The sequence below is a fragment of the Chrysochloris asiatica genome, unplaced genomic scaffold, assembly GCF_000296735.1.
Source record: "Chrysochloris asiatica unplaced genomic scaffold, ChrAsi1.0 scaffold00025, whole genome shotgun sequence".
In the NCBI taxonomy this organism is placed as follows: Eukaryota; Metazoa; Chordata; class Mammalia; order Afrosoricida; family Chrysochloridae; genus Chrysochloris; species Chrysochloris asiatica.
Window position 1 is genome coordinate 11,517,256 of NW_006408543.1, and position 11,986 is coordinate 11,529,241.

The 11,986-nt window shown below is 48.0% G+C and overlaps 1 protein-coding gene across 1 annotated transcript in view; it reads left to right on the forward strand.

Annotated features, from left to right (window-relative positions):
- The window catches only part of TNFAIP2 (tumor necrosis factor, alpha-induced protein 2), a 9,371-nt gene extending 7,169 nt beyond the window's left edge, over positions 1 to 2,202 (forward strand). The window contains exons 9-11 of the mRNA XM_006839542.1: positions 275 to 430; positions 553 to 674; positions 2,061 to 2,202. Of these exons, the coding sequence (XP_006839605.1) occupies positions 275 to 430; positions 553 to 674; positions 2,061 to 2,202 (420 nt within the window). The remainder of the gene's footprint in view (positions 1 to 274; positions 431 to 552; positions 675 to 2,060) is intronic.
- The last annotated feature ends 9,784 nt before the right edge of the window (positions 2,203 to 11,986 follow it).

Here is an 11,986-nt window from a genome sequence, read left to right on the forward strand (position 1 = left end):
ACAGTCACACACACAGGCAGATCACATGTGCACACAGGTACCAGGCTGGTGGCTGGCCATGGGGACACACACGCAACTACACAGCATCACACACACACATAGGTGATGACTGGTGGTTGCAGGGGCAGGGCAGCTCTGACACCCCCTCCATCGTGTGTGTGCTCTGTCCCTGGCCTCTCCCTGAGTTCCCACCTGGGTGTGCACAAGCCATGAGTTGTGGCTGCAGGTGGTGAGCTCCCCGTCAGTTCACACCACCTGGCCGCCTGCCCCCTAGGAGCTGATGGAAGTTGTGCACCTGCACCTGGTGAAGGAGTACATCACCCGCCTCAGCAAGCGGCGCTTGGTCCTCAAGACAGCCGAGCAACAGCAGCAGCTGGCGGGGCACATCCTCCACAACGCCGCCCTCATCCAGCACTTCTGCACTCAGAACGTAAGCCGTTCACCCGCCCGTTCTGACCCAGTCAGGCCCCACGACAGCCCCTCGGGGCCGCTCGGGGTCCTGGTGCTCCGTGGGGAGGATCAGCCTCCCACCAACAAGGCCTGTGTCTGCAGGGCTCCCATGCCACCTGGCTGGACCCCGCTCTCCCTAGGTTGGCAGAAATCATTCGTCTGCAAGACCCCAGTGCCATCAAGATGGAGGTAGCCACTTATGCCACCTGGTATCCCGACTTCAGGTAAGAAAGGAGGTGCTCCCAGGTCCCACTGTCTGTGGTCAGAAGCCCAGGGAGCTCAGATGCTGGTCCCAATGATGCGGTCATCAGGGATTTATTTATCTCATCCTCTCCACAACTGATTGAGGCCTCATGGTGTGGACGGGGCCTACAGAGCTGAAGGAAGGACCCACAGTGACCCAGTGGTCAGTGTTAGAGTCGAGATGACCAAGCCAGGCAGTTGGGCTCTACACCCCAAACTCTCAGCCTCTCAGAAGGGAAAACTGTGGCCAGAGAGAGTGCTGGGCCATGGCATGTCAGTATTGAAGCTGACACCATCACTCAGCTTACAGCCCTCGGGACCACAGGCCCCAGGTCCTGGGTGACCCCTGTTCTGGAGTGGAGGCTCATCCTCTGAATGCTGGACAGCCTGGTGAGCCAGGGACAGCTGTTCTTCAATAGGCTGGGCCGTCTAACATGGAAAGGAAATTTTAAACTTGTTGAGTTGGGTTGACCCAGCTTACCCTAGCCTACCTCCTGACTAACCCATTCCACCTGTCTACTTGTCTACCCATCCATTTGCCAACCCACCCAATCAGCTTCTCAACCTATCAACCTACCTGCCCACTTACCTACACACTCACACATTCATCTACCTACTCATCCAAGCATCCATCCAAGCATCTACTCAACCATCCGTCCGTCCATCCATCCATCCTCCACCTACTCACCAGTATGTCCATCCATCCATCCATCCATCATTATCCACCCACTCTCCTGTCTGTCTATTCATCCATCCATCTATCCACCCACTCACCTGTCCATCCATCCATCCATCCATCCATCCATCCATCCATCCATCCATCCATCCACTCACCTCACCTGTCTGTCTGGACCTCTCAGCTGGACAGTTATTGAGTGACCTCCTGCTAGGTAGCAGCTCTGTTCTAGGCACTGAGATGCAGTGAGTTACCAGAGGGCCTGGTCTCAGTCTTACATCGTGTAGCTTGTAGACAATTGAGGGCACTCTGCAACAAGGTCATCAGGCAGTGGCAAACTTGCATCTGCAAGCCATAAGGAGGGCTCTAGCCAAGGCCATGACTAGCAGGAGGTGCTTTTAGCTGGGAAGGCTTCTTTGTGACATTTCAGCTGAGATCTAAAGGTGACAAGAGGCTTGTCTCAAGAACTCAGGGAAGAGCCTTCCAGAGGAACAGCAGGTGCGAAGGCCCAAGGTGGGCTGGGGCTTGACCTGCTCTAGAGACAGGAAGGGTCCGTGGGTCCGGGAGTGTAGTGGGTTCTACAGGCTGCAGGGCCCTGTGGCAGCAGTGGCCAGGGGCTGGAGAAGCTGGGATGAGGTGGGACTAGGGATGTCTGTGATCAGCCTGGGCTGACAGATGCTCTCCTTGCCAGCAAAGACCACCTGAGCGCCATCCTGGCCATCAAGGGGAACCTGTCAAGCAGTGAAGCCCGGAGCATCAGGAGCATCCTGGACATCAGCACCGGCTTGCATAAGGCCGCCCATTCCCTATTTGCGCTTATAAAGGTTGGTTAGCTTTTCCTGCAGCCTGACCTGCTTCGAGCATCCCTAGTTGCCTTGTACCACTCCTGCTGGTGCCGTCTGTTCAGAGCAGCGCCGGCTCGATGGAGCCTCACAGGTCTCCACTTTCTGCTTCTGCCCAGCTCCGGCCAAGACTCAGGCCCCTGGATGGCTGAATGGACATGTCCCTGAGGCTCTCTGTCCAATGGGATAGGAGTACCCACTGAAGGAAGCTGACAAAGCAGTGCTGAGAGAAACACTTTGTAAATTAGTTACTCATTGCCGTGTAAAAGGAGGGCGCTAGCAGGGAGAGTGTGGTGAGGACTCAGGGGTCTTGACTGCCTGCCATCCTGGGGACCTCGTATGGTCTGTTTTGGAGTTGTCCTACTCTTGCGTGGGTGTGAGTACCCTTCTAAGCTCCCTGAGACTCGGGACAGTCTTATCCCACACCTCACAGCCCAGGGCCATGAGTATGTGTGTGGACCGAAGACTTGAGTAGAATAGAAAGGCAGATGGAGCCCGCAAAGGTCTTTAGATGTCTACAGGGGGACAAGGATTTGTGGGACCATAGAGAATACTGAAGGCAGAACCTGCATCAGAACCCCCTCCTGACCGCCCCCTCTGAAAACCTCCCATCACTCAAGACTCCCCTCACCAAGGGTGATCCTAGGTGGTCTCAGCATCCACCACAGCTGGGCCAGGATCAACGACTCCCATACAGGGACAGACCAGGGACCCTGGCACCATAACTCAGCTCTGCTGGAAGTCTGTCTGCAGTAGGCTGGGAGGAGGACAAGCTTGTATGCTGTTGGAGCTTCCTGTTGGGACTGTGGCAAATGACCACAGACTCAGTGGCTTAAAACAAGAGATTGGTGTCTTGCAATGTAGAGGTTAGAAGTCGAAAATGCCTCTCAGACATGAATTCAAGGTGTCAGCAGGGCTGCATCCTTTCCGGAGAAGAGGCATGCATTCCTTGGCTTGTGGCCCCCTTCCATCTTCAAAGCCAGAAATGTGAATGTGGGTCCAGTCTTTATGCTGCTTTTTCTGGGGCCCCTCCATCACTCTTTAAGGATGCTTGTGAATACACACTGAACCCTCCTGGACAACCCAGGGTCCTCTCCCTATTTTAATGCCAGCTGGTTGTTGTTAGGTGCCACTAAGTCACTTCCAATGCATAGCCACACAGGACAGAGAACTGCCCCATAGAGTTTCCTAGGCTGTGATTTTTGTAGGTAGGAGCAGATCACCAGGTTTTTTCTCCCATGGACTCATTGGTGGATTTGAACAACTGGCCTTTTGGGTAGCAGCTGAGTGCTTAAGCATTGCACCAGCAGGCTTCTGGGTCTACTTGATAAGCAACCTGAACTCTCCCTCATCTGCAGTGAATTGGACACACACAGGTTCTGGGCACAGGACATGAGCATCTTTGGGGGCTGTTATTCTTCCCACCACAGTCTGCATCCCTCCCCTGCTCTCTGGGGCACCTCAGGTGGGGCACGGCACTGGGGCCTCCCACCTAGGACTCTGCTTACCTCCAAGACCCTGTTCATTCCTGGACCAGAAAGCTCCCTCTCAGTCCAGGGCCGGGGGCGGTTCCCGCCTCTGCAGGTGCTGTGTAGACTTTGGGTTTGTCTCCCTCTGCCTGGTACTGACTTTCACAACCCCGGCCAAGAGCTGGCCCACGTAAATGGTACACAGGGGCCTTTGTACATTTGTAAGGAGTTCACGCGTTTGATCTTATTAATGTTATTTTTTTATAATACTGCTTTTATATGGACATTCTCTGGATGGAACCTAAGTTTTTATAGTTTGATATAAAGATGATTTCAAAAATGGCTGTTGAATGACTGGCTTATTTGAGGCGGTGCAAAGTGGAGGTGGGTGGGAGGTCCCCTATTCCTAGCTGGAGGTATACTTAACGGCTTTTACAGCCTTTAGGGGACTTCTTCTCAAGCTTTCTGTCCAGTCCCCAGCCTGGCCAGCACCAGAAGTCTCTGGGGGCCATGCTCCCCTCTGAACCTGAGCTGGAGGGTCAGCTGCAGTCCTGTCCCCCCGCTGTGCCTCAGTTTCCTCACTTGTAAATCAGACCCTGCTGGCCCCCCACAGCCCTTCACAGCTGACAATGAGATCCATGTTGTCCCACGGTCCCCTGGGAACGGGCTCCTGTGATTTTGAAACATTTTCTTGAGAACCCAGGAGGGAGGGGTGGGGCCCAGGACCTTGTTCAGGGATCCCCCAGCTCACCACATGGGAGAGGACCGCTCTCCACCCATATTCTGAAAAAGAGTTAGTGGGGACGCAATCCATGGATGGGAAAGATACCCCTGCACAGAGCTGAAGGAGGGCCCCCAAGAGATCTCTGTGTGGAGTCTGGGGTCCCGTGGGAAGGACTTAAATGGAACAGGATAGGGGCTCCATCCATGAGCCCAGAGGGCTGAGGCCATTGTAGAATGTGTGTATAGGGGGGTGATGGGATGGGTCGATGCTGTGGAAGGTTGAAGGGATGCCCTAGATGGCTGTGTGGGAAGAGGGGGACCTCACCCAGATGAGGAGGCCCCAGTACAGATCTGGGCTGAGTAGGGCGGTGGAATAGCACAAGCATCAGCCTGGAGGTAGGAACTGGGCAGGACTCAGGAGCTAAAGGGAGAAACTCAAAGGAAACACACGAACAGTCATGTCAGCTTGCTGGTGACCACCTGGTCAACAGATGAGTGAAGTGGGGAGATGTAGCAATGAAGACACAGGCAGGGAGATGTGTGAACTCCAGAGCCAGAGGACACTGACCTAGCCACTGAGGGCTAGAGTTAATAGTGAAGCAGCCAGCTGATCTGAAGTGGGGGGAGGTGTTTGAGAACTCACCAACTTGCCGAGAGTACCTACTTGACTAGCTTGGATGGCTTGCTGACCAGAACTCGATCAGATGACGATAAAGAAGTTTGACAGGGAGCAAGTGTAAATTGCTACAACTTAATGAACTTACAGATGAAGTTGCTCAAAATTCCAACCCAAAAGGAAGGTTTCTTCATGCCAAGGATCAAGCTTGCCTCCTCAGTACACTGAGCTGATAATAAGGACAGGCAATTTAGACTTTGGCTATCAAAATTGGGGGGGGTGGCTATAATGGCATGAAGTGGCTGGCTTACAAGCTTTCATGAGGGTGCTTAGGGTCAGAATGAGGGGAATGATAGGATCCCCACTGAATATGTTTCCTCTTGTCCAGATGGGTTCAGCAATGAGGGGGATAGGATTTTATGACTCAATTGTGAGTAATTGTTATCAGTAAATGGTTATTATCACAACTGTAAATCTGGAAGAGGTGTAACTAAAAGGGGGAGCAGTTAATCTGTCATTTCAGGTACAGAGGACCCCAGGACTATCAAGAGAGACCCTAACCAGAAGAGCAGTGACAACAGAGATGGCGGCAGAGGCCACAGCATAGAGAGACAGCAGCAGAGGACTGTAGGCCCAGGGACTGAGAAAGGCAGTGTGCCCGTGGGCAGGAGGATGGCTTGCAAAATGTGCCCTTTGGACATTTAAATGGATATATATTTTCAATGTGGTATTAGTGTAGTGGTTATGAATCGGGCTGCTAACCTCAAGGTCAGCAGTTCAAAACTACTAGCTGTTCTGTGGGAGAATGATGAGGCTTTCTGTCCCCGTAAAGATTTACAGCATCGGAAACTCTGTGCAGGGTCACTATGAGTCAGAACGGACTCCATGGCACAGAACCACATGTTAGTTAAAAAAAAAAAAAAAAAAGTACTAGAGGTAAATACTGTTAGCTGATGGTGCATGGAGGGGATTGTCACATAGCAATGGTTTGTTGAATATAAAAATGATGATCTGCCCTCTAAACCTTCACTCAATTCACAATAAAAAAAAAAAAAAAAAAAAGAAAGAGTTGGAGGAAGAGAAAGCGGGGCGGGCGCATTGGGGTGTGGGAGGCTGCCAGAGTCATAAGCAGGGATCCTGCAATTGGGGTTGGGCAGGGCCTGGATGGGACTGGGAGTTGGGGTTTATTCCCACTATTGGGATGGCATTGGAGGGGGAGAGACAAGGTGGCTGATATGGTTCATGACTTGGAAAGTTCCCTTAGGGTGCTGCATGGAGGAGGGGCTGGGGGTTCCTGAGACCCCTTACGGGGTTTTGGAGTTGCCCCCAAAGAGAGAGTACTGGTCCACTAGGGTGGGAGCTGCGAGGTGAGCCCCAGTGACTCTTGGGGCCGAGCTGAAAGGACAGGCGCTGGTTCTGAGGGGCAGTCAGGTGAAGAGGGTTCCAGACTGGGTGGGCAGGTCCACCACCATGGCGAAGACTGGGGACGAGGAAGAGGATCTGGGGATGAATTAGGTCAGTCAGTTCAGAAGCTTTCAGAGTGGGGGTGGTCACTCTCGGGGGCGTGGCTGTGGGCACCCAGGACCTCTCCTCACGGCTTTGCGGAGGCACCTTTGCGGGATTCCTGTGAACAATTTGAGACCCGTCACAGGACATATACACACACCTTTGACCCAGTAAAAACCTGTCTAGAATTTCTCTGACCACTACTCTGACCTACGTGCCAAATGGCTGGGTACCGCCTCAGTTACTTTGTCTGTGAACCACCTAAATTCCCAACAGTAAAGACAGCTTAATGATTGCAGCGCACCCAAACCACAGAGCAGTGCCCCACTCATGGCAAACCACTGGGGATCCATAGCGTTTTCATTGGGGGATTTTCAGTAGTACAACGCCAGACCTTTGTCCCGAGTCTGTCTTAGTCTGGAAGTTCCCCCGGAAATCTGCTCAGCATCCGAGTAGCACACCAGCCTCCACTGACAGACGGTGGTGACTACACCGGAGGCGCGTTGGTCTGGAATGGACCCAGGTCCGCTCCTGAGAGAGCGGTGAGAAAGCTAACGCTGGCTCACCACCGCCCCCTAGTGGAGCACCGTGCGTCCTGCTCCAACTTGGAGCGTCAAAGGGAATAAAGCTCGAGCGGAGCAGAGAGTGGGCTGCGCGGCTGCCTGGAATCAAAAGCAGAAAATGTTGTACGTACATGTGTGTTTACACGTCTGTGCACTCAGCATTCTGGGATAACACACCAGGAGCTAATAGGAGTGGGTGGTTGTGATTTTGTGAATATGTGTGTGTAGTTGGGAGAGAGAGGGAGGGGAGGTGGGGAAGAGAAAGAACACGGGCTGGATTGAAAAAAGTGTGGAAGGAGGGTTTCCCCGGATGCTCTGTTAGAATTATTTGACTACTGAATCACGCGACTGTGTTTTCTATATTTCACACTCTGTGAGAGCTAAGGTTTTGCGTCAACCTGACTGGACCAGGATTCCCCGTGGTTTGGCAGTTGAGATGTGGCGATCCCCAGGGTGAAACCTAATATAGGCATAGTCAACTGTATGATGATTGGCTATGAGCATCCAACCAACTGAAAGGATGTTTCCTTGGGGGTGTGGCCTGCTCCGATATAATGAGCATGCGGGAAAAGCTTGTTTTTTTTTCCACTGGGCACTTGGGACTCTTCAATCAAGAGTTACTTCCTTGATATAAACTTCTCTTTATATATATACACATATATGTTTCGCTGGTTTTGCTTCTCTAGTGAACCCAGCCTAAGGCAAGTGGTACCAGGAGTTGGGTTCTAGAGAAAATCACAAGGATGAGTTTTCTAAATTGGTTTGTAAGTCAGACTAATTTTTCTTAATGTTTTATTGTGAATTATGTGTTGCTGCATCTGAGAAGGGCTGTCAGTGGCCTGTGGTGTGCTCCCACCCCGGGGCAACTGCTCTGCTTTGGCTCGTGTCCTTGGAGCTGGGTTTAACCAAGGGCATGGGGAGGGACCAGGGGAGGAGAGGCTTACCAAATGAGGGGATACTACAGCTAAGAAGACAAGAAAGAATGAAAATACCAAAATGGATGTCAGAAGACACTCTGAAATTTGCTCTCCAGCATAAAGATATTAAAGCAAATGGAAGAAATGAAGTAAAAGAGCTGAACAGAAAATTTCAAAGGCAACTTGGGAAGACAAGGGAAGATTTATAATGAGCAAAGACCTGGAGTTAGAAAACCAAAAGGGAAAAACACGCACAACATTTCTCAAGTTGAAAGAACTTAAGAAAAATATCAAGCATCGACTTCAAATGTTGAAGGATAATATGGGCAAAATATTGAATGCTGCAGAAAGCATCAAAAGAAGATGGAATATACAGAGAGTCTTTGTACCAAAAAAAAAAAAAAAAAAGGTTGGTGTTCAACCATTTCAAGAGGTAGCATATGATCAAGAGCCAATTGTACTGAACCCATTTGACCTAGCTTTAATGGCTGGATGATCAGAACTTGACTAAAGGAAGAAAAAAAATTTTTTTTAAATAAAGAAAACAAGTGTAAATTGCTACAATTTGATGAACTTGACCTATACTTATGGATATAGTAGCTTAAAATACCAACCAAGTGACTCTTCACAGCAAGGATCATTCCCAACCCTTCTGTACACAGGGTTGATAGGGATGGCTACCTAAAATGGGGGTGGAGTGGGGTGGGGTGGGCAATAAAGGCACAAAGTGACTGGCTTACAAGTTTTCAAGAGGGAATTTAGTTTCAGAGGGTGTGTGGGAAGGTAGAATCTCCACTAAGTGGTTTTCATGGTAAGGTGGAGGGTCAGAGTAAAAGGAAGACCCCCCCCAGCGAGATGGATTGGCCAAGTGGCAGCATCAGTGGGCTCAAGTGTGGTAACAATTTTGAGGTTGGCCTAGGAGCAGGCAGTGCTTCGTTCTGTTGTACACAGGGTCACTATGAGTTGGTACCGACTCGATGGCACCTAACAACAACAACAACAAAAAGAACAGTGGCTAAATTGTAAAGTTAAGCTCCAATAAGTTACAGATAGAATAAGATGACAAGGAGAGCAAAGAAGAAAATGGTTAACATACGTAAGCAGACATACATGAAAACAAGCCAAGGAAACAAAGCTCAGAAAGTTGGGGCAGTCCGTGTTTTTGTCCTAAGTCATGAGTCCATAATGGATACTTATGGTTCCTTCTTCATGACTCATTCTGTACTTCCCCACCCTCAGCCTAACTGGGTACCTCAACTAACTGGGGATCTTTGTGTTTGTTGACATTTTTTCTTCTTCCTGAACATGAACATGCAGGTGGACTATTCTACCTACATGTGTTTGATGAACATTTACTGGGATCCACAGACACCAGGTGAAGCAAAAGCCAACCATAAAAACTATCTGTGCAGATTTGCTCCCAAGAAATAGCTACAACTGTATTCCATTTCCTCCGATTTTAAAAGCCAGTGGCTATTGGGTAGTTTCATTTGATATTTTCTTGTGGTAAATCCATATGTAACACAGCATTTGCTCTTTCCATCATCTTTGCTTGTACAATTCATTGACCTGAATTATGTTCATCAGGTTGTTCAGACATTACCATTAACCATTCCCAAATTTTGTCATCACCTTTAATAGAAGCTCAGTGTCCAGTTGGGCATCTTTAACTTGATGAAATAACCTAAACCTTCATTCCTGAAGGGTCTGAGTTATCAAGTGCCCTACCTTCTTCTGGTTGGTTTAGTTTTGCATTAACTGCTATCAATGTAAAAGTAAAGGAAAATAGTAAACCTCTCATAAATTAGCATAGCTCCATACCCATAGGACAGGCTCCCAGACTTAGTACTTCTTGTCCACAGTGTATAGCGGCAACACCAGCCAACAGATGATGTTGTTAGGTGTCATTGAGTTGGCACTGCCTCATAGAGACCTTAAGAACTACAGAACAAAACACTGCCCAGTCCTGTACCAACCTCACAATTGTTGCTATGCTTGAGCCCATTACTGCTGCCACTGTGTCAGTCCATCTCATTGGGGGTCTTCATCATTTTTTGCTGACCTTCTACTCATACTGAGCATGAGTTCCTTCTTCAGGAACTGGTCCTTCCTTATAATATGTCCAAAGTATTAGAGACGAAGTCTGGCCATCCTGGCTTCTAAGGAACATTCTGGCTGTACTTCTTCCAACACAAATTGGTTTGTGTTTCTTTTAATACTCTCCTTCAACACCGTAACTCAAATGCATCAGTTCTTCTATGGTCTTCTTTATTCTTTGCTCAACTTTCACATGCATATGAGGTTGTTGAAAATATCACGGCTCAGGTCAGGTGCACCTTAGTCCTCTAACTGACATATTTGGCTTGAATACTTTAAAGAGGTCTTATGCAGCAGATTTGTCTAATGCAATACATCTTAAGATTGCCTTTTTTTTTTTTTTTACTTCATGAATTGACTTTCTACTCAAAAGTTTATTTCAATTCTGTCACCGCTGCAGGCTTTCAGGCCTTATTAATTCAGCCTGTTTAGTATTCACAAGTCAGAAGGCCGTGTAACAGTCCCATGGGAGGTAAGAAGCTGATCCACTCTTGAACTTGAGAATAACAGAGTCAGCCCTCAGTCATCTGTGCAGAGCAACATATTGCAGAATGAATGACACTTAAGGTGTCTCACATACGAGGGGGCTTCAAAAAGTTAGTGAAAAATAAAATGAAAAGATAATGAAGTGTTTCCTCCAGCTTTTTCAAATCCCCTTGTGTGTTGAGGCAATATTCTGCTTCTGCTGACCTCTCTGGAAGAATGTATGAAGGGTAAATTAACTTTCTTCTTCCTATTTTGGGATTTAATCCTATCATACCAGCTTCTGGTTTTACCCCATATACAAAGGATCAGACAGAGAGATGGTCACTCCCCTCTATCATGGTCAGTTCTGCAATTCTAGATCTTCTGTGATCCCAAGAATGAAATATAAAATAAAAGATGTCTTATTTTCTAAAGTTTGAGGAAGTATTATGTTGGGAACACAGAGATTCAGTGAATGATGAATTAAAAGAAATGACACCAACCAGGCATTAATATTAATAGAAATGACCAACACTTCTTGGGTGTAAGAAATGTAGTTTAGCCAAATGCATATCCTTGTGCCATCGAGATGAGAGGATGAACTTCTTTACCTCCTGGTCAAACCAAAGTCTCGTTAATTTAATCCTATTTCCCTTGGAACAGACCTATGAATCTGGAAAAATCATGTAGTACTCCTCGCTCAGTTATCACAGAAAATAGCTTGCCTTTTTTTTTTTTTTTACCTTGAACCCAGACTTTCCAGGTGGTCTTCTTTATAGTCTAAGTCCTATTTGTACACCTAAGCTTCATTTAGCTCTTCAGTCTTATGTTTACACTAGCTCTAAGAACACTTTAAACATTCCTTTAGTTCCAACTATTATGTTTGTACAGGTAACAAGCAGATCTCTCTATACAATCCATAAGGAGATCTGGTAGCATAGTGGTTACAAATCGGGCTGCTAACCTCAGGGTCATCAGTTCGAAACTGCCAGCTGTTCTGTGGGAGAAAGATGAGGCTTTCTGCTCCTGTAAAGATTTACAGCCTCAGAAACCCTGTACAGGGTCGCTTTGAGTCGGAACCGACTCCACGGCACATAACAATAACAACAATATATACAATCCACACCACTTTCTGGGTCTAATCTTGCAGCTTGACTACAGGGTAATTCCTGTCCACCACTACCTCCTCCACACACACAAACTATATATTAATTACAATATTGTTTATGTATCTGCTAATCTGCTAGTAAAAAAAAGTTCTTTGAACACACTGCAAAACTTTATACTTTCCAAGTATCATTCTATTTCCATTAACCAAAAGTTGCAAACTTGATAAAAATGTCTATATTAAAATGGTTGACTTTCTTTTTCCTTTTTCCCCCTTAAAAATCTTAAGCCTGAATGGGTCTTTTGTAGGTT